Source organism: Trichinella spiralis (genome assembly GCF_000181795.1).
Source record: "Trichinella spiralis strain ISS 195 chromosome Unknown Scfld5, whole genome shotgun sequence".
Lineage (NCBI taxonomy): Eukaryota > Metazoa > Nematoda > Enoplea > Trichinellida > Trichinellidae > Trichinella > Trichinella spiralis.
Window position 1 is genome coordinate 1,432,627 of NW_003526944.1, and position 20,416 is coordinate 1,453,042.

The 20,416-nt window shown below is 33.3% G+C and overlaps 7 protein-coding genes across 7 annotated transcripts; 4 read left to right on the forward strand and 3 right to left on the reverse strand.

Annotated features, from left to right (window-relative positions):
* The first annotated feature begins 2,441 nt into the window (after positions 1 to 2,441).
* Tsp_04002 (hypothetical protein) lies at positions 2,442 to 6,296 on the forward strand. Its single transcript, XM_003374766.1, has 17 exons — positions 2,442 to 2,490; positions 2,848 to 2,879; positions 2,909 to 2,957; positions 3,159 to 3,577; positions 3,674 to 3,802; positions 3,875 to 4,073; positions 4,121 to 4,162; positions 4,261 to 4,372; positions 4,476 to 4,619; positions 4,687 to 4,848; positions 4,907 to 4,988; positions 5,059 to 5,161; positions 5,317 to 5,433; positions 5,654 to 5,750; positions 5,806 to 5,926; positions 5,985 to 6,014; positions 6,246 to 6,296. Exons 1-17 carry the CDS (start codon positions 2,442 to 2,444, stop codon positions 6,294 to 6,296), a joined length of 1,938 nt encoding a protein of 645 aa, XP_003374814.1.
* Positions 6,297 to 6,704: 408 nt separating this feature from the next.
* Positions 6,705 to 7,190, reverse strand: Tsp_04003 (guanine deaminase). The gene has a single exon (XM_003374767.1). It carries the CDS (start codon positions 7,188 to 7,190, stop codon positions 6,705 to 6,707), a length of 486 nt encoding a protein of 161 aa, XP_003374815.1.
* Positions 7,191 to 8,141: 951 nt separating this feature from the next.
* Tsp_04004 (hypothetical protein) lies at positions 8,142 to 8,884 on the forward strand. Its single transcript, XM_003374768.1, has 4 exons — positions 8,142 to 8,147; positions 8,203 to 8,343; positions 8,665 to 8,730; positions 8,756 to 8,884. The coding sequence occupies exons 1-4, from the start codon at positions 8,142 to 8,144 to the stop codon at positions 8,882 to 8,884; spliced, it is 342 nt and encodes a 113-aa protein (XP_003374816.1).
* Positions 8,885 to 9,779: 895 nt separating this feature from the next.
* On the reverse strand, positions 9,780 to 13,313 carry Tsp_04005 (zinc finger protein). The gene is made up of 12 exons (XM_003374769.1): positions 13,289 to 13,313; positions 13,017 to 13,120; positions 12,808 to 12,956; positions 12,471 to 12,743; positions 12,178 to 12,404; positions 11,881 to 12,093; positions 11,645 to 11,821; positions 11,271 to 11,449; positions 11,036 to 11,218; positions 10,849 to 10,953; positions 10,458 to 10,665; positions 9,780 to 10,354 (listed from the first exon to the last, which is right to left on the reverse strand). Exons 1-12 carry the CDS (start codon positions 13,311 to 13,313, stop codon positions 9,780 to 9,782), a joined length of 2,418 nt encoding a protein of 805 aa, XP_003374817.1.
* Positions 13,314 to 15,766: 2,453 nt separating this feature from the next.
* Tsp_04006 (putative prolactin regulatory element-binding protein) lies at positions 15,767 to 17,125 on the forward strand. The gene is made up of 2 exons (XM_003374770.1): positions 15,767 to 16,040; positions 16,104 to 17,125. The coding sequence occupies exons 1-2, from the start codon at positions 15,767 to 15,769 to the stop codon at positions 17,123 to 17,125; spliced, it is 1,296 nt and encodes a 431-aa protein (XP_003374818.1).
* Positions 17,126 to 17,300: 175 nt separating this feature from the next.
* Positions 17,301 to 18,155, reverse strand: Tsp_04007 (putative RNA-binding protein). The gene is made up of 4 exons (XM_003374771.1): positions 17,972 to 18,155; positions 17,697 to 17,921; positions 17,502 to 17,638; positions 17,301 to 17,441 (listed from the first exon to the last, which is right to left on the reverse strand). The coding sequence occupies exons 1-4, from the start codon at positions 18,153 to 18,155 to the stop codon at positions 17,301 to 17,303; spliced, it is 687 nt and encodes a 228-aa protein (XP_003374819.1).
* Positions 18,156 to 18,253: 98 nt separating this feature from the next.
* On the forward strand, positions 18,254 to 20,308 carry Tsp_04008 (ribosomal protein S16). Its single transcript, XM_003374772.1, has 6 exons — positions 18,254 to 18,262; positions 18,729 to 18,772; positions 18,798 to 18,933; positions 19,102 to 19,360; positions 19,994 to 20,011; positions 20,292 to 20,308. The coding sequence occupies exons 1-6, from the start codon at positions 18,254 to 18,256 to the stop codon at positions 20,306 to 20,308; spliced, it is 483 nt and encodes a 160-aa protein (XP_003374820.1).
* The last annotated feature ends 108 nt before the right edge of the window (positions 20,309 to 20,416 follow it).

Genomic DNA, 20,416 nt, shown 5'->3' on the forward strand with positions numbered 1-20,416 from the left:
TATATAAGGATAAATTATTTCAACAATTGCTCGTTCCAACTGATGATACCAAGCAGCTGAATTCAACAACCATTTACGTACGAGCGGCGTCTTCCAGTAACTTGCCTGCTGTAACGTGGATCAACGTGCTAATTGATACCACATGCAAGGCTTGTTTGACTTTGTTGAATCCTAACCAAAGTGTCACTGTTGGCTTGCTGAAAGCAAAGGTTTTTTGAATTTATTTTCGTTTTTCTTTTTAGCAGGAATTAATTTTTTTAGTTGAAAGAATTCTTCCCTTTCTTAAATGCTCAGAATATAGAAATTTTGGATGCATCTTCGAAAATTTACAAAGATGACACTGCATTAGATGTGAGCAGTATTGTTGAACAGCCGCTGTTGGTGAAGTGTTGTTGAGAAAAAATTTAAAGTACTTTGGTTAAGGAATGCGAATAAATTTCAAAAGAGAATATGATTGAGTGAATTATTTTATGATAATATGAATAATCTTTTTATTTGTATTATAAAAAATAACTTAAAATGCACATGTACTTTATGCAAAAACACTTTAACATTGGTATTTTTAATGAATGAATAATTTGTGTATGTGAAAATTTTATAAGTTATATAAATCAACTTTAATTTTTTTGTTCTTTTTCATTATATAATCTGTGAATCGTTAATTTACACATTTTATGCTATATGGTTGTTATAGTTATATAAATTGATCGTATAGTTTTTGCAGGAAAGTTTAGTAATTTGAACGTAAACTGTCTTATAGTATTATCTTAAGAATTTTGATTGAAAGATGAGGAAAAAGTTATAAATTTTTAAAAAATTGAAAAAATAAAACAATTTAAAATATGTAGGTCACCAAAAGAAAAGTAATGAAAATTAGGTACTTTTGTTGTTGAATTTTCAAATTTTCAGACAGTGCCGCCCTCTGTGCTGAATTTTTTGCCTGTTGTCTTCTCCTTTTTGTTTTTCAGTTTTTATTAATACGCTCAAAAAACTTTAGGTGCACCTTGTCATGGGAATAAATTATTTCATAATCTAATTACTTCGCTTTTGTTTCGCAAATGTTGATAACTTTATATATATTTGATTTTTACATATACAAATAGAGTCAAATTGACAGTATGTGCACATTGTTCAAAATCATTTATAATAGCACTTGCATATATATTGCAAGGAAACTGTTTTAATTTCATAAAAATGAAATAAAATTAAAGTTAACCATTGTGACGTGGTTGATCACTTTTTTGCATATTCAAACATATAAACAAACAAATACAGAACATGCGCACGAATTTCTTAGGCAGAAAGAAACATTTTGAAATTAGTTTAATTGCTAAGTTTTTGTTATCAGAACAATTTAACATTTCTGACAAGAAACTAAAATATAGCAGTGTTTGCTTGTTGCACAATGGTCTGATTTATATCAAGAAATGCATTGGTGCACATTTTACATTTCATACTAAAAAATTCCAACTTTTGACAGTTACAAAAGTATTTGCTCACAAATTAATTGAATTCAATATGGAAAAAACGTTTTACTGCTTAAAACTTTAAACGTCAGTTTGTTTGAAAAATCAATTCGAATGTTTTAATCATTTTTTAAATCAATCATACATCACAAATTATATTTATAGTGTGATTGACAAAACAAGAATTAACAATGCACAATAATGCAAGTATAGAAGTACAGATTAAAGAATTGATAAAGCAACAACTTGTTCTGTAAAGCAAATTTATTTCTTAATTCAACTAAGGAAATCTAATTCAATCAACTGAAAGTGTAAGGATACATGTGAAAACGGTTGTAAGTGAATATTTGATTTCAAACCGATACTATATATCATATAAGATTGCGTATGTTTTCAGATATTTTTTACAAAAGACTAATATCTTCGAAACGCTTTAATAAATTACCGTTAAACAAAGGGAATAACAAACTGAAAGTAAAACTTTCAAATGGTTTGTTTTGTACTGAAAATAACATTTGTTGGTTTTGTTTCAATTGCTCTTAAATATCAGATAATTTTTAGGAACTACTGTATAAAACTTTTTGCAAAGTAAAATCATCCTGACATTTTGTTAGCAGATTGGTGTGTAAGTATCTCTTCATAAAGTAATCATCATGAAGTATCCGTTTTTTTTTCTCATTCAGTCATTCCCAATGCGTTATGTAAATTCTATGTTATGCAATGCCCTATTGCTTTGGTATTGTCAGTTTCTTTCTCTAAATATAAATTTTTTACAATATTTTTTTGAATTTTCTAATTGAATAACGAATGATTTTTTTATTTTTGATATACTTTTGGTTATTGTGCTAATTTTTGTGATTACAGATTTTAACTCACAAATTTTTAGTTGTAATTCAATCTTGTACTTGTCAAATTGCGTCAGATGAAGCGTTGAAACAGCCACGCCCAGAGATTTCAATCTGAAAATCTTGAAAAATGGACGACGGTAAAGTGGCATACTTTGTTTTAATTGAAATAACGCAAAGTTTTTGTGTCATTTGTGTAAATTTATGAGATAAATGATTAATTTTTTAAATATTTTTTTACAAAAATGTGTTCAAATAATACGTTTGGGTAAGGCTGAATTTGGGTAAGGTTGATTTGTAGTTCTCTTAAAAGATTTGCGTTATATGAAACGTAATATTTTTATTTATGTTATTTTGTGTTAAAAGTGAATTTTAGTTATAAGCTTTTATATATTGAGTTGTTTTTGTAGATTTATTATTGTTATTTACAGTTGAAGTTTGTTTCTTTTCATAATTTTTGATTAGTTAGAATTAACTGCAGTTGGTGCATAATTGCAGATTGAAATTATATTTTTTTTGTATTGAATTTACTTCAGTTTATAATTTTGAGAATAATGTTGGCATTTTTGTATTTATAATATACTATGTATAATGTAGTTTTTCGGTCAGTTGTCTTTTGTGGGTGAATTGAACGTTGTGTTGTACAGTATATATTTGGGTGAACGCAATCAATATGCAAATTACTTTTAAGAATGTTGATCAAACGAATTGAAAAAAAGCGTAGGAGTTAAAGTATGCTTCATTTTGTTTTGCTTACGTTTAGATTGTGAAATGATTGATAAGGTTGATTTTTAGTTTCAGTATTGTAGTGTTATATACTTTTTTCTTGAAAAATAATTTATTTTAGAATTTTACCCGAAAATTAAAACGGACCGTCAAAAAGTGATCTTTTCTCGTCGACGTATGTCGCAGGAAATGGTGAGGCTTGTTCAGTCGTGTTCCAGAAACTCCCTCGACACAGGCGAGGAGTCGGACATTGAAAGTGGCGGTGAATCTTCACCGTTGGGTTGGAAACATAGCTCTGAAGTTGGTCGGCGGGTGGGGCACTCTCCACAGCAACACACCGCACGCCTGAGGGCGTTGAACAAAGCAAACTTGGAAAACAATTTTGCCCGTGAAAATCCGACAGCTTCATCCACGACGAACAATATGGAAATTTTTAATAATTATCTTCCGTCTGACGGCGGTGAAACTGTCGAGATAAGAAAATCCACCAACAGCAATAACATGGACAACGGTGGCCATTGGAAAAAATCAAGGATGAATGTTTTCACTTCTCATCTGTTGTCTAACAAATTTCATGTGTTTTGCTTATCGTTTGTTATTTTTATTTTCTACATTTTACCTGGTGATTTGTTAAAGTTCGCTATCATTATTTGGCTATGTGTTCGGTTTTTTCCAAAACCGAAAATTCAGCAAAACACTTTCACTGCACATTTACAGTTCATCGATACTCCTACTTATTCTGTTCAAGAAGGATGCATTTATCTGGTATGATGATAATGTTGTTATTAATCTTTTTTTAGTGAAGTATAATTTATGAATATGGAATTAAAATTTCAGGGTTCTCTCAGGCAGCTGAAAACCTCCTACGAACCATCATTGTATCACAAGAAACAAACGACTTTGGTCAGCGTTATGGTGAAGAGTAGTGGAATGATGCATGTGTGCACGGTTGCGAATGATTCCATGCAAGGCGAGGCAAATTTAAACAAATCTGATGGAGTGGAATTGAACTCAGAAAGAATATACAATTTAAAAGGTAACTTATAAACTGAAAATTTCATTATAAAGTAATATTTTTTTAAGGTGCTGATGTTTTCCTTCTCCCTGAGCAGCTTGCACGTCGTCGTTGGTGGTCAAAAAAGTATCCCATTTGTATAAAATTGCGAGGCAAGCAATAACTATACTTATTGTCAATTTTTAATTTTAATTTTAAAAATTTAAAGGTGAATTCACTTATTCTAAAATCAGTATGTCCAAGAATTTTGTGTCGCTCCCAAATTTGAATAATGATTTCCAGTGTGCCATTGGCAAAGAGTCTAACGATGATGAAGTGTTGTACTTTTTTGCAAAAAACAATCGCGAAAAGGAACAGTGGTTTTATTGGTATTTACGTTTAGTTTATATTGTATTAATTTTTTATTCGTATTATTTTGTTCAGCTTGAAAAAGGTTGCCGGCACTTTTTCCAAAACTGTCGATCGAAATTGTCACAGTGACAGCGAGTGTATTTCAACTGGATCAGATCACTGTTATGCTAATTTGAACAATCATTTTTCTCATGCTATGCAACAAACGTATGAAAAGTAAGTAGACAATTTGATTAATCGAGAAAATTAATGAATATTGGGAAGAAAAAAGAATACTTTTCAGTTTCATGAACAGCGTTGTGACAAAGCACGAAGAGGGAACCAACAGAAGATATATCGAATTGAATGATTGCCGTCGTTTTGCTAAAATTGCCGATAGAACACATGCCGATTCATCCCATTCCGTTCAGCAATCATTAAATTGGCTTAACGTGATCATAGCGAGGTTTTTATTTTGTGTTTTTATTTATTTGTTTATTTTTTTAATCATTTCATGGTTGTAGAATATTTTTCTCTTTGTCCACAGAACAAACTATCGTAGAAGCTATTATGGGAGAAATCCAAAAAAAGCTTCTGGTGATGTCAGTAAGTGGAAAGCGTATTTCTGATTAATTATTTGCTGTAATTTTTATGAATTTTTTTTGTTGGTTTTAAGATTTCACCGATATTTGACACTATCAAATTGATCTCTTTTAATTTGGGAAAAACCTCGCCGGTCATTCATTCAGTCGATGATCCACCGATCAGAGATTTCTGGGGTTTGTGGTTTGATTTCGAAGTAAACAACATTGGCTAATTTTTGTCCAGCTTTTCTTATTAATCAAAAAGCTTACAGTGGTGATATTTAGATTGAATATTCGGGTCAGATTTCTATAGTAATAGAGACGAAATTAAATGTCTCCAAAAATTACAGCAGCAGTGGTGAACAAGTTCAAAAGTCCGCCAAGAAGAATTATTGCGATGAAAACATTCCCGAATCCGGGGATTCGTCAAGCGAAGAGGAATATTCTCGAATTATCAGTTCCGGACAGTATGTTTAAAATGATTGAATTTTATGAAAGTTGATATTTTATTTGGTTTTCAAGCAGAGAAAGAATCAAAAAATTTTTTTTGTATTACGTCGCACCAGCAGGAAATTATCAGCATACGAAGTACAATAAAATTTTCGACAAATTAGCCAGTCAGTTTTAGTTTATTTAATAAACAAGCAAATTTTACTGTTGGTGTAAATTTCTTCAATTAATTTCAAGAGATCGCTGGTCAACCGATCACATTGGCTATTGAAGTGACACACTTGAAAGGTCGTCTGGTGGTCAACTTGCCGTCTCCACCTACAGATCGTATTTGGTATATTATTTGCTGTTGTTGTTGTTGCTTACTGCTTCGTTAGTTCGATTTTTAGGTATGCTTTTCGAAATGAACCGGAAATAACATTTCAAATATCTCCGAAATTTGGACAGCATTCTGTGAACTTGAATCCACTAACGGACATTATAAAGAACAGATTGAAGAAAATGATAAACGTTAGCAAATTTCACATTTGTATTCATTATATTGGAATAATTTCAGTATTTATTTTAGAAAAAACTCGTCATTCCTAACATGGATAACGTAATCATACCGTATTGTTCCGCCAGTTCAATGACGGAAAAAATTTAATAATGCTCGGAGTACTATTTTACACTTGCATCTTCTGCACCAGAAACTTGTGCTAACAATCTTGTCGATGATTTCTGAATAAACTGATTTTGTTTTCACTCTACTTTTTTGCGTTTAAAACATGATCGAATTCAATTTTCGAATTATTTTTCCGTTTTTAAAATTTGCATTTTTAAACTGTAGCATGTGCCTTTTCTAGCTAGTGCCGATATCCGAAAATCACGTCGACGATAAATTGCATTGCAGCATTGTTTCTCATTCATTTTTTCAGGTAACTTTGTTTTTTTTTATCTTGCATGTCATTTTGTCATACTGTAGTATTCTGTTTTATTTGAAACATTGAATTTTTAACGTGAAATCTTTTAAATATGGTGATGTAGTTTGTTCAAAAACTTAACGATCGGTTCTACTTTTTCAAAATGAATGAATTCTTTTCTAAAAGTAATCTTTATGGCCGCTGCCTAGTTACTTGCAAGTTGTTGTTTTGTTTCACCGGATGAAATGAATATCTACTAGAATACGTAAAAAATATTTCTTTATTGTCTTCCTTTCTCATTTCACTGAAAATGAATGCAAAAATCAGCAGTAAGGAAAGATTGCGAGGAACGGTATCTAAGGCTACTCTACCGCACAAACTCAGTATTAGTATTGTTCTTTGTTTTCCTTGTTAATCCACATCTGCATCGCGTTTTCCATACCATCTACCGGTACGTGTTCCATGTACGCATTCAGTGAGCTTGAATCGGACAGCAAGTCGTAGAAAGCTTTGTCGCGGAATCCAGCCGCAGCCGCATCTTCTTCACTAAGGGAATAGTAGATTTTTTCAATGCCTGACCAAAGCGCCGCGCCCAAGCACATCGGGCACGGCTTACAGCTTGTGTACAGCTCGCAGCCGGCCAGATTCCAGTGGCCCAGAGCGGCCGCCGCCCTGCGAATTACAGTCACCTCTGCGTGAGCGGTCGGATCATTGGTCAGGAGTACCTCATTGTGACCGATGGCCAAGACACGTCCATTTTTTACCACTAGAGCGCCAAACGGACCGCCATCGTCACTTTCAACACCACGTTCCGCCTCCTGGCATGCCATTTTTAACAGCGCCTCAGTATTCTCTTTCGAATCAGCAGTCATCCTTTGGGGATCGTCGTCTCTCGTCGCTTATTTCGACTTGTCTTTTATCTAGTGACAGTCAACTGCGAGCAGTTCACTTGTTTAAGCAAGAATAATTGATTCAGTAGAATGACAGTAAACACAGTTCGTGAGCATTTATTTAAAAATCAGGTTTTAGTTAGCAGAACAAGTTCACGGGTATTGATGAGCAATTTGCTAATTGCTACACTACAGTTAGTTTTGTAGTTAAAGTCAATCCAATGAAAATAGCAGTTATTTTTTCAGTTATTGTTTTAAATATAATAGCACTAACCAGTTCAACAGTTTATTTATGAGAGTCCAAATTTACAACTGCAATGTCAAATCTGAAAGTAAATCTTGCATCTACTATACGTACATGTGATGCTCAAGTTCGTCCACATATTGGATGAAAAAATTTTCATAATGGTCTCAGGTAATATATTCACCGAAGAGATTTAGCAGGTGGATAATATTTCTTCATTCAATTTTTGTAATTATACCTCTTCAGTAGTAGAGTAGTGGCAATAATTTTCAATAAATGATTTCTATAATTGAAACATTGTTACGGTCGGTGCCAGTTGTTTGAAATTCGATTTGACCTTAAGGTCGTTGAATGCAATTTTCTGTTCTTTGACCGGCATGTATTTTGCTGACGTATGCATTGCACGTAATATCGACTTGTCACTGTCACGCATTCTTAATACATGTGTATATTGGCGTGGATTACTATTGTCAATGTGACATGATGTTTTAACAGCTGTACAACTATCTGTCAATCTGTCCTCTGATTTTGCACAAAGTGAAATTTCATTGTTCACTTATCAGATAAAAACAGTAGATTTAATTGGAGCTGTAAACCAACACCAATTCGTATTGTTCTTGTTATTGGAACTTTTCACAAAAATTTCCCTCTGACGTGAAAAGGAAAAAAGTTATTATATCAAGATTTCAATGAAGGTTTAAAAAATTTTGTTAGTACAAACTGGGAATGAGATTATAATTTTACTAACAGCATCACCGCGAATGGCAAACAAGTGCAATCGCAGATGAAAACAATTTTTCAACAGGTCAAATTTTCATATACAAAGACAAATCAGCTGGATATACTGGCTGCAGGAAACAGTATGCGGAATGCTCAGAAACCCATCTTCACGTAACGAATAATTTCGAAAATTGCTAGAAAAAAATTTTTTTTTAAAAATAAGAAAGAACAAAGTAACCGTTTAACTAACTAAGTAGCAATCAAACACGGGATGTGTTAGTCAAATTGCACGCGAGTCAATTTTTTCCTTTTCAAAATAGTCAAAAAATAAATTAATTTTTAAATAATGCTGATGGTATTGATACTTCACAGCGGTGACATGATCCACTGAATTTTCCGTTCATCATATTAATTTTATTTTTGGAAACAGAAAAGATAATTTATGAAATCAGTTCTGTGCCGTGTAAACTTTAACTAGCTGTTGCTTACCAGAACCACAGACAACAAACACGAACAATCCTATCAACCATGGAGCTGCCGCGTATTTATCCTCTTGTGGTTTCTATAAATTGGGAAGTTTCAGCTGAGCATTCATTATGAAAATATGACTGTCACTTTACCAGAGTCTTTGCCACGTTCCCTCTCTGTGTTACATTTTTGCTGTAGAATTCATTGGCCAGACGCATGCGCTGTTTGGACGGCATTATTGTAAATTTAAGGGATTAAATGTAGACAAAAATGTTCAGTTAAAAGGGACAGAACTTGAGGACGCCGTTAAATAACGCGACGCACAGTCAAACACACGTTAGCTAACTGAACTAATGATAATTAAGTTTTATCATACTGTAATGTATACTGTATATTTGTTGGAAAATAAATTGTCAAATTGTAGAAAGAGAAAACAAATATAGCTGCTTGTAGACAATTTTGATATATATATATATACGAATTCAATGTTTAAATCATTAAAGATTGTTGTGATTTTAAATGTCTATTCATTACTGATAGGCTAATAAGAGAGACGGCAATTTATTTATTTATTTATTGTTCAGATTATTTACATTCTTTATTTGTAATTTCGGATTCAAGTTTGCGTCAGTGACGTTACAGTATGACACGTATTTACATCGACATTGATAAAGCATTTCACTGAATTCACAGTGTAACTGACTCAATCAACATTAATCATTGTTGCGTCATTACTGTGATTTCCTGCGGAAATGTTTTGTATTTTTGTCACTATCTTCCTCCTTTTCAATTTTGGGTAATTTTTAATTCGAATTCAGACACACGTACAAAATGCATATATTCACGTGCGCATGTACATTTACTTCTTCATTCACAGATGAGGAGAGATTCAACAAAAATGGACAAGAAAATTTAAAGTGAAAAGAATTAATTATCTGAAAGCTATGCATATTTTCGTATTATATAGGAAGCATAAAACACAAAAACGACCAATCCATTTGTCTAAGGTTTAAAATAATATAAGCTGGCTGATGATTCTATTGTAAATTTGTCTCAATTGTATAGTAACATTATTTGTGTAAGGATTCTTGTTTACGGGCATGCATTTTTGTCAGGGAAGTGTAATTTTTCTTGTAAGATTAGTTCATGTCCGGTGGAAACGTAGCCATCATCATACCTGGATCAGTTAGAACGTGCAAATTATCTGCCGATATGTAAATGGTTCCGTCTTCGGTAGTTGTGGAGGAGATCGCGGCCAAATCTAGCGCACTTTCGCCTCCGTTTGTATTTTGTAAAACACCGTCTTGTAGAACTACCATGCTGCTACCAGGAACAGTATGCACCAGATGCACGTTTTCATCCACCAGCTGTAAAGAGGATGCTGATTGCTTCAAAGTTTCACTGTCGAAGCTTGAATCAGAAGGTGCATCTGTCAATAGGCCTGGTTGGTTAGGATTCAACGCCTGGGCAGCTATATCACTCTCGGTTGGGTTAACTTGCAAAGTGAATGGCGCTGATGCTCCATTACCATTGCCAGTTGTAGTTGTTGATTTTCCGAACTGTGTCAAATCAATCTGCATCGTTTCTATATCGTTCATCTCTTGCGTTGCACCGTCCGCAACAACCGCCGCTTCTTTCAGCATGTTATTTTGTTCCCACAAAATTATATATCTAAAGCAAAATCCAATTGGACACTCCACATAGTACTGCTGAGCTGTAGAGAGAAAGCTTACTTCATGTCGTCATTTGGCATATGTACTTTCATGTGTTTCTCTAAGAGATTTTTCTCTTTGAATGATGAACCACAGTCACCGCACCTGTAAGGTTGTTCCGTAGCGTGCACCTGCATGTGTTTTTCAAGGTGTCCAAGACTGCTGTATGCCCGGTCACATTCCAAACACGGATAGGGACGAATGCCGCGGTGACCATCGACATGCATTTGCAAGTCTTCCAATTTTGAAAATGCTTTCCAACAAGAACTGCACTGATACAATTTGGATCTCTTGTGCAAAGTCTTGTGTATCGCTACAATTATTATTTTAGTGCTTTGTTCGAGTGTGCTTTATTGTTTCAAATTATTTTTTTACCCAATTTATCTTTCTCTCGAAAACGAAGACCGCAGCAATGACAGACAAAAGGGAAATTATCACCGTGGGTTCTCAGATGGTATTTCAATTCGAAACGGTGATTGAAACGTCTTTCGCATACTTTGCACTTGTAAGCTCTTTCTCCGCTGTGGATACGCAAATGCGCGCTTAAACTGCTTGCTCGAGAGAACATTTTCTCACAAACATTACAAACATAGTGACGAGTCTGTAATTTATGAACGGTAAATTTTCAGTGCTTTTTTTCAACTGTTAATCCTCAAAAACAAAAAAATTCTTCTTTAACATACTTCAGTATGGATGGTAATGTGCTTTTTCAGCAGTGCTTCTTCGACAAATTGTCGCCCGCACTGGCCACATGTATAAAACGGTCCGTTGTGTTCACGCATATGTTTGGTCAGTGACTCTTTCTCATAGAAACTTTTCTGACAAAGCGGACAGACATGCTCTCTTATACGTTCCATATGTTTCGACTAAATTCATTTCAAAGTTAACACGATAAACACATTTTAAAAAATTAATTACCTTAAAATGAACGTCTACAGCTGCTTGACTAGGAAAATTCGTGTTACACTGATTGCAGGTGAATTTAAAATGAGCATTGTGCACTTCTTTATGCTTTAAAAAGTTGGATTTCCACTTGAATCTTTTCGGACAGAAACCACACATATACGGTATTTCATCAGTGTGCAAAATTTTGTGCTCTTTCAAGTACTCTTCTTTGGCGAATTTCCTGTGACAAACGCTGCAACTGAAAGGGATGATCCCTTCCTGCGCCAATCCGGGGATATAGCTGTATAGTTTCTTAAAAATTTAAATTTTATTATGATAAAACATAAAACATTTATTTATTTAATGAATTGATAAAGAAAATTTCCTTGCCTTTTCGTCTAAAATACCATGTTCTTCTTTCATGTGTCTCTTGAGCAACAGTGCTGATATATAGTTCATACTGCACATGTTGCATTTGTGCTCACCCAAACGCTGATCAGACTCTTCATTTGCCTTTTCCAAATCTAGCAACTCATAATCAGGCTCTTCTTCAATATCTTCATCTTCATCATTTCCACCAGAACCTGCAATAATTTAATTTTGGTTTCACTGTTTATTTTTATGTTAACAGCTTAAAACTGACCCATAACAGATTCAGGTTCTTCTTCTTTAACTGTGTGTTGTAAACGAATATGCGCTTGGAAAATCTCTTCTGATGGTAATATTAAATCACAGTTACAAAAACGGCAAAAGAATGTTCGACTTTTTGCATGTGCAAAGTCCTTGTGACGCTTCAGCTGCGATTCTTTATTAAATCTTTTCGAGCAATGTTCGCACTGATACTGACCATCCTCGTCTGAATGAATAATAAATAGAAATAAGAACAAGCAAATATTAGTATTTAAAAGCAATGAGCAGAGATATGTATAGTGAATTTTACCAACAGCTTTTGAAGGTGTCATAGATGAATCCAATACGGGCATATCTTCGGATTCTTCATCTTGTACGATGACAAAACGCGATTCTCCTGTTTCCAACTGCATTTGATAGGTCTGATTCGGAGCTATCTGATCCGGAGCTGTTTTACGTAAAATTACTGACTGAGGACGACTTTCTGAATCCTGTGATGATCGCACAACTATTTCATGAAAATCTGTGTCTGGGAAACTTAAGGAAAAGCATTTGTTTCAAAGTCTGAAATAGGTTAAAGATGCTTTTGTATAACACGCTTACCTTTTGATCAACGCATTGACCAGCAACGTGACATGTCGACTCAGGCGTGCACGTTGCAATTCGTTTTCTTGTGCAGAACGCTGAAACTGTAGAAACATCGCACGGGCGTGATCTGGATATTTCAACAAATCTGCATCGAAGCCTGCAGGCCCTTGGCCTGCTGAAGTTGGAGTCACTGATGCAGATAAAACTGGGGGCTTAGAAGCAAAATTTTCCGCATCCGGATCTGCAGGCACAAGTTCAGGTGGTTTTGAAGGTGCTTCTGGTTCTAACCTGACAATGATAGAAAAAACAGATATCAAATTGATAGTTTACAGTTTTACCTAAATTTGCTTACTGTGGAGGTTCTTGATCGGTGCCTTCCATAACGTAATACTGCTGACTGCTTTGATCAAGATACTGTGAATTTTCATCATACATAGGGACGTCGGCTCCTTCTAACGTTTCCAAAGTAATACCAGCTTCAACTAGCTGCTCTGCTGTTAGCTGAAAAGCAAAAGCACGTAGTGATTTTATGATGACTATGTAATTTCATGTAATTCTCACGGTAATAGTGTTTCCCTGTTCGTCAATGAATTGGGCTGTCCCATCCTCGGAACTAGCCAGTAGCTGTACCAGCTGCGCTGGATCCACATCCAGTACATGAGTTTCTATGAAGTATTTTTGAAATTTTTAGGAAACACAGATAACAATGGTTGTTTTTCAGTTTTAATTTAAATAACATAATTCTTTTAAAAAATTAAGGTATAATAAACAAATTTCTTTGCATCATATTTGGTAAACAGCATTTCTTCGCTTTCAAAATAAATAACAATTACCTTCAGCTTCACTGACGACCTCCATAACGACTGCTTACAGTAATCTAAAAAATTAGCAGATGACTTATGAGAGGCAAATCAAATAAGAATCAGGCCCCCGAACTTGATTATCCCATTCACAAGACCAGCGGGAAGAGCAGAAACTCATGGCCATTGCCATGTTCTCCTAATTACGCGAAAAGATTTTCAAAAATTAAGTGAGCAGGAAAACTAGGTTATCAGGGACGATATCTAACTACGGTTAACTAAAGTAAATGTTCGCTATTTGTTAATTTATTATATAACAGTAAGAAACTTATTTCAAAAGTAACGAATTTACACAAGTCAATAGCTCTTAGACCTGGAAAATCATATTCAATAGCAAGTAGATAACGGTGTAATGCAACAGAAAGTAATTCGGGATTACTGTAGTTGAAAAGCCACTTTCGCTTGAGTAGAAATTAGACTGCAAATAATGACTGGAAAATAAAAGAAAAATGATTAGTTTTCTACAAGAAGTCATTTGCGTAGGGTAAACTCAAAACTTTCGATTATTATTATCTTGGTTTTTTGCATTCCGCTATCATCATATATTGAAACGCAGCTAACAGAACAGTTTTCAAATGTCATAAAAATAGAATCATGTTATTCTACTTTTTGAAATTTTTTTTCTAAAGTAAAGTTTCTAGTCTTTGTCAACAACGGTTTAAAATCACAGAAACAAATTATAACATAAAATCATGAAAAAGAGATTATGTGCGTATTAAGAAAGGAATCAAAAATAAAATATCGCGTGAAATGCAATCGAAATTGGCGCCTACCTGATTTTCAAGATTGTACTACAAATTGGTCTGGGCGTTGGTGAATCTCAAGTACGATGACAAGTTGATGCGCAGGTAAAAAGCAACAAATCAGTGAAAGTGCAAAAATAGCTTTTGTAATAGCAGCAGAAACAATGTTTTGGGGGCGGCGACAGCGCAATCACCTTAAATAAATGCAGTAGAAATAATAGGCGACCGGAATAATAACAAAGCACAGATTTCTAAACACCTCTCTTCACTTACTCTCACATTTTGCATACCTAACTGAACCTTTGTAATAAGATATCAAGTTAAAGTATTTTTGAGAAACAGCAGTGAAAATAACATAGAAAAAATTATTATTAAAACATGTTGAAATTTTAGATAAATTTTTACGAAAAAGCGAAATTTATGAGTTTATAATTATGAGATCGGTACAATTTTTGGAATTGATTAAAAATTCTTTAAATTCATACTTATCTAAAGGCAAAATGAAAAATTAAAAACGAACCTTTTTTATCAATAAATTAGAAATGACTTCTGTAAATCCTACAGTGCCTTATAATTAAAAGCAGGTTTGATTATGGTTGAAAGAAAGATTATTTCCATAATATATAGTTACAATATTTTAAAATATAATTTATTAATAATTACACATGAATTTTTAATTTTACCTTTACTTTAAAGTATGTTTAATATCATTTGAAAATTACAGTATGACGTCAACGCTGTTGGAAAATAAGCTATTAATAAATTTTGAATTATACGACTAAAAAGCATACTTAAGATGCAAATGCTTTTTCAAATTTGTTTATTTATTAAAATTATTTATTATTTACAATATTTTCAATGCTTTTTTAAATTATTAACAACTATAATAGTACAAACTGTAAATTGTTTTTTTCATAGTTCTATTCCGACAGCAAAGTCAGTATTATCTTTTTCATTAGATAATTTTATTAGAGCCATTATAGCAATGTAATTTTATAATTATTTCTTAAATAAATGAAGGTAACTTGAGAAAATAAAAAAACTGTTTGACATTTGAGACATGTTGAATGAATATGTTCAGCTAGTCATAGTATACTATTATTTTACGTTTGTAGGTATATATTTTTTTAAGCTGTTCCAAGGGGTGTTATTCTGTGCAGTTTGCTTGTATACTAAAACTTTAGTACGCATTATTGATGTTAATAGTCTAAGAATTCTGTTCGTTTTTTTAAATTATAAGATAGGTATGCTTGTCAATGATGAACTGTCCGAAAATAGCGCAATTAAACTGTAAACGAAATTCTGCGATTTCAAATATTATGCCAAATCAAAGTTTATGTGCAGTAAAAAATTTGTGTTACATTGATTTGAAGGAAACAATGCACTGTTGAGATAATTTGATATGCAACATTTCAACGTTTTTAGTTAATGTAATTTGTACGCGTAAATTTTTCAGCCAAAATTGACAGTTGTTCTAAGCAGTCAAAAATCTCACAGATAAATCGAAATAATTTTCAAAGTTGATTTATTTTTTACAGCTTATTTTTTATGTTAATCATAAATAATTGACATTGTTAGATGTTATTATAATCGAAGTATATTGATCATCATGCTGTAATAATTGTACTTCTGTGTTAAATGTACTGTATATGCCAACTGTTTACGGAAATTGATAACTGTTAATTTGTTTTGATGTTAGATTGCCGTTATGTGCGAGGCGGAATTATTCGTTTCTACAAGTTTTCCCATGTACAGTGTTCGTGTTGTTGGTGATCATCATATCGTTGTCGCCGGTGGAGGCGGCCAGGCGAAATCTGGCGTCCCAAATCGTGTTGAAGTTTTTGGTATCGATTTGAATAGCACCGGCCCAAAATTGACCAAGATGGGTCATTTAAACACTGATAGTCGTGCCACGATGAACATGGATGTACTTGCATTGAATACAAGAAATGGTGAATTTATTTTAGCTCTCGGTCAAGAAGGTAAATGTTGTACAAAATCCAATGTTCATTGCATGCAACATCGAAACGAATGCTTTGTTTCAGGTTGCTGCCAACTTGTGCAAACGTCTTATTGGAATTTGAACTCTCCAAATGCCCCAGATGTTTCATTTCATCGGCCGCACAGAAGTCGTAATAATAGTTTAAACGATGATACAAAAGGGCGAAATGCAGGCACATTTAGTCTTAAAATGGATGCAGTTCAGCTTTTCCAGACGGACTTTTCATCCGATGGCCGAGGTGGCGGTCCGTTTCAGAAAGTGGTTCGTTTCAGCCATACTGGTCAACTGTTGTTAACTGGAGGTGCGGATGGTCATTTTCGTGTTTGGCAATATCCGACAGTTCGGCTAAAGTTAGATCACAATGCTCATAAAGATGAAATTGACGATTTGGATATTTCATCCGACGAAACTGTTGTAGTTACGGTTGGCCGGAATGGGACCTGTTATTTGTGGCGAATTAATGATGGAAGTAAAGTGGCTGACTTGAATGCTGTTGGTACAAAGCCGACGTTGCTGCCAGAGAAATATCGTTACCGATTTGCACGATTTTTGAAAGACAAACGTTTGAATTTGCATCAAGTTTTAATAACATGCAGTGTTCCAGTGGCGCGAAGTACGAAAATGCAGCCCTGTTTTTTGACCAAATGGCTTATCAGCTATTCCGGATCAACGCTGTTTTGTAGGGCAGAAAGTGTTCGTGCTTGCGGTAATGAAGTGATTTCAACAATGGCCGTCAGTGACTGCAGTCAATATTTAGCTTTCGGTACACTCGGTGGAAGCTTAATTGTTTGCAAATCAGAAAATTTAAATACGCAAAAAATTTGGAAACAAGCACATTCGATTTTTGTCACTTCGCTCGATTTCTTGCCCACAAATCCCCCTAGGCATTCTTCATTTTACCCATTGTTGTCAAGCAAATCAAGTTTAGCCATAGTAAGCGTGTCTGCGGACAATCTTTGTCAGATTCACACAATGGAATCATCGAATCAATGTTCCTGGTCACAGTTATTTTTAATACTGACAGCTCTGCTTAACATTGCATATTTTTTTATGAAATTCTGTTGACATCTATTGTGAATCAAGCTTTCGATGGATGCAATTAGGTGTTAATTAAACGTTCATTTTTTCCATGAAATAGGCTGAAGACATAGGTAAGTTTGATAAAAAAAATCATTTATTTAATATATATTATGAAATGCATAAATAATGTTGGATATGCAATTTTACAAATGACAAATATTTATGCACGACTTGTAAGTTTTGGTTTTTCAATGAAAAGCCAGTCTACTTTCAACTTTTTGCCTAAAAACGTAGCGCCGTTCATTGTCTGCACAGCTTCCAGTGCCATATCATATACTTCATATTCAATTATGGCGACTCCCTATAAAAATAAAATTAAGCATTTAAATTCTACAAAGAAAAAAGAAGTAAAATCATGTACAGTCAGATATCCAGTTTCGCGGTTAAGCAGAATGTTGATTGTTTTAACTGGACCGAAATCTTCGAACGCTTGTTTTATTTCGTCTTCTTCTGCTTCCTGGTGCAAATTGCTGACGATGATTGTCCAGCCATCAACAGCTAAATACATTCACATACTGTAATATGTTTCGACAATTACAATCTTCATATAAATTACATGGAACAGGTTTGCTCAAAACACGTTCCTCGTCTTCGCCCTCCTCATCACCAATTCGATTTGCTTCTACATTTAAAAATTCTTTTACGAAAGCAAAACAAATACTACTTAAAAAACACAAACTTTTCATGCCACGACCACGAAACTGCTGAATTGTGACTGCTGTGTCATCCTGAATATCGTCTTCTGTGATGACTTCATCAACGTCATCTTCATCACCAGACACTAAAATGATTAAAATCAGAAATACCAAACCTCATACAAATTAAGGATACATTGTCGGCGGCGACGTGGGACATCGAAGCCGGCATTATCTGACGTATAATCATCTTTCATGTCTTCAACTTCTATAACAAAACTACCATGACGAAACTTCACTGCATTGTAAAAAATATAACACATTTTACCATCATCGAGCTCCTCGTCAGAAACATAAGTGGCAGAAACTTCCTCTTCCATAATGGTAAGTTAATTTTATTAACAATAATGAATTCAAACTTCAGTGAATAATCTCAGTTTATAACGATTGCTATAAAAGCTAAGATGATTTAGAAACAATGGATACAGTATGTTACAGTACACAGAGGTCTTGATTATCAAATATTATTTTCTAATCAAGTTATTTTAAATGGCATTTGCTTTAGCATAAGAAATTTTTTGTTTTTTTTAATGTAAAAATAAAAAAACTGTTTTTTCCTTTAACTTAATTTCCTTTTCAAAGAAATGTAATTTGTATTCATTTTTCAGAATATTCTAAAATTATCAAATAAAGTGGCAGAAATATTCAAAATCTGCTCATTTAATTAGACAGTTACTTGATATTGAATGCTATTATGAAATTATTATTCTTTATTCTTGTTATTCTTAGGTTACATTTCTGTATAATGAAATAAAGTATGATTTCACAGTACTGCAGTTACCTTAAGCAGTTGATTGTAGATTATGAAAATAAAGATTAGAAAATATTCAAAGAGTATGTGTAGTGTTATTTTAATCGATGATTTTCAATATATTTTTTCATGTCATGTTTAGTTCAACGAAATATATGATAATACTCGCAAATGTTCAGCACTAATGTTTGCATTTATTTATTTTTTGCAGGCCGTTTAATTTTTGCTTTGTAATGTTTAAACACGCCCTTACTTTGGCCCGTTTCGGCTGTCGAAATAGACCTTTTTTTCATATTGTGGTGGCGAAATGTAAAACCCGCCGATGGCAAGGTGACATTATTGAACAGGTAACAGTTACGAGTGTTAGCAATGTCGAGGAATGGGAATATTTAAGAAAATTTTAGCTTGTTTTGTAATTCTTAAGTAAAATATTTTAACAACTTTCATTGTCTTATTTCAGAAATTATTGTTGTTTTTCATTTTAACTATATTATGTGTATATTCCTTTTATTTAGGTGGGAACGTATGATCCTTTGCCAAATGAATTTAATGAAAAGCTCGTGGCTCTTGATTTTAACCGTGTTCGCTATTGGCTGGGTCAAGACATTGCGATATCGAGAAGTGTTCTTGAGTTGTTAGGACTTTCGGGATTGTTACCCATACATCCGTATACCTATTTACGATCTCGGCAAAATCGTAGAAATCCACTTTTAATACCTTATTTTGAGAAGAATGGTATGTTGCAAAATATGCAGCAACCTACTAATTCAAGTGGTTAAATAAAGTCAGTTATTGTTTTCAAGGTATATTTTATATATTCACAATATTTATATAATCTACTTTTTGATGAGTGTTTGCGTCGCTAATAACAGGCTAACTTTAAATATGTAACTGTTTTATTTTGTTGCTACAATGTGTTTTGTGACTGTTTAAACCGTAACGATTGTTATAAAAATTTAATGAGTTAATTAATTCACTGCGATTTTAATTTTTGAGAATATTCTAAAATTATAAAACAAACAGACGTGAATATTCAAAATAAATTTACATATTATAATAGTTACTATAAATGATCTAAAAAATTGCGTGAAGTAGCTGATTATTATGAAAATCAAATAAGTTGATTAATTTATCTTGATTGTTTTTTTAATATTTGGCTATAGTAATTGATATTAAATTTCTTATAATTATTGGGTAACAGAATGACAATGTTGCATAGTTTCGCAGTTAAAAATCTGTTTTATTTTTGATGATCAGGACTACTTTTCAAATAATTTTACTGTAGTTGAATTGTGATACTGTAGTAGTTTACGATAGCGGGCATACACAGCTTCTTTACAGCATTTTGATAACGTTTATGAAGTTTTCAAATATTTTTAATTTGAGGAAAATTTTTATTTTATTCAGAAAGATCTTCTGTTGTAGGTTTAATTATTAATTCTGATTTCTTTATTCAATTAAGCTGCATTAGGAGTGGGATTTTGATCTTAATTTATTTTGAAAAATTATTCATTAAAAGCATTGCTTGAACATGTTCTTCTAATCAATTGTATCATCGTTTTGAATTACAACACAATTAGTATCGAAAATCATTAATTCACTGTTGATATAACTTTTCTATGCAGGGATGGCAGTTGAGGACAAGGCATCAGTTGTTAAAATAAAGTTTTGTTTTTCCATATTCTTATTTATGTTTTCATTTAAGACTTGGTTTGTGAATAACTTGTTTTTAATTTGTAAAAGTGCAGCTAACTGACCACTGATTTGATAGCTGCATCGTTGTCTTTGATATAACTGTGCCTGTGGGTAACTGACAGGTCGATCAAACTG

What these genes read in the sequence shown, in the direction of transcription:
- Tsp_04006 (XM_003374770.1), top strand. Translation starts at nt 15,767, where the DNA reads ATGTGCGAGGCGGAATTATTCGTTTCTACAAGTTTTCCCATGTACAGT. An exon ending in TTTAGCTCTCGGTCAAGAAG is followed by an intron (nt 16,041 to 16,103) that starts GTAAATGTTGTA and finishes GCTTTGTTTCAG; the next exon opens with GTTGCTGCCAACTTGTGCAA.
- Tsp_04004 (XM_003374768.1), top strand. An exon ending in GCTCAGAAACCCATCTTCAC is followed by an intron (nt 8,344 to 8,664) that starts GTAACGAATAAT and finishes GTTGCTTACCAG; the next exon opens with AACCACAGACAACAAACACG. An exon ending in CGCGTATTTATCCTCTTGTG is followed by an intron (nt 8,731 to 8,755) that starts GTTTCTATAAAT and finishes GGGAAGTTTCAG; the next exon opens with CTGAGCATTCATTATGAAAA.
- Tsp_04005 (XM_003374769.1), bottom strand. Translation starts at nt 13,313, where the DNA reads ATGGAGGTCGTCAGTGAAGCTGAAG. An exon ending in AACAGGGAAACACTATTACC is followed by an intron (nt 12,957 to 13,016) that starts GTGAGAATTACA and finishes TTTGCTTTTCAG; the next exon opens with CTAACAGCAGAGCAGCTAGT. An exon ending in ACCGATCAAGAACCTCCACA is followed by an intron (nt 12,744 to 12,807) that starts GTAAGCAAATTT and finishes TATCATTGTCAG; the next exon opens with GTTAGAACCAGAAGCACCTT.
- Tsp_04003 (XM_003374767.1), bottom strand. Translation starts at nt 7,190, where the DNA reads ATGACTGCTGATTCGAAAGAGAATACTGAGGCGCTGTTAAAAATGGCA.
- Tsp_04007 (XM_003374771.1), bottom strand. Translation starts at nt 18,155, where the DNA reads ATGGAAGAGGAAGTTTCTGCCACTTATGTTTCTGACGAGGAGCTCGAT. An exon ending in CCCACGTCGCCGCCGACAAT is followed by an intron (nt 17,922 to 17,971) that starts GTATCCTTAATT and finishes TAATCATTTTAG; the next exon opens with TGTCTGGTGATGAAGATGAC. An exon ending in GCGAAACTGGATATCTGACT is followed by an intron (nt 17,442 to 17,501) that starts GTACATGATTTT and finishes TTATTTTTATAG; the next exon opens with GGAGTCGCCATAATTGAATA.
- Tsp_04008 (XM_003374772.1), top strand. An exon ending in CGCAAATGTTCAGCACTAAT is followed by an intron (nt 18,773 to 18,797) that starts GTTTGCATTTAT and finishes TATTTTTTGCAG; the next exon opens with GCCGTTTAATTTTTGCTTTG. An exon ending in AAGGTGACATTATTGAACAG is followed by an intron (nt 18,934 to 19,101) that starts GTAACAGTTACG and finishes CCTTTTATTTAG; the next exon opens with GTGGGAACGTATGATCCTTT.
- Tsp_04002 (XM_003374766.1), top strand. Translation starts at nt 2,442, where the DNA reads ATGGACGACGGTAAAGTGGCATACTTTGTTTTAATTGAAATAACGCAA. An exon ending in GGAAAAAATCAAGGATGAAT is followed by an intron (nt 3,578 to 3,673) that starts GTTTTCACTTCT and finishes GATTTGTTAAAG; the next exon opens with TTCGCTATCATTATTTGGCT. An exon ending in CTTAACGTGATCATAGCGAG is followed by an intron (nt 4,849 to 4,906) that starts GTTTTTATTTTG and finishes TCATGGTTGTAG; the next exon opens with AATATTTTTCTCTTTGTCCA.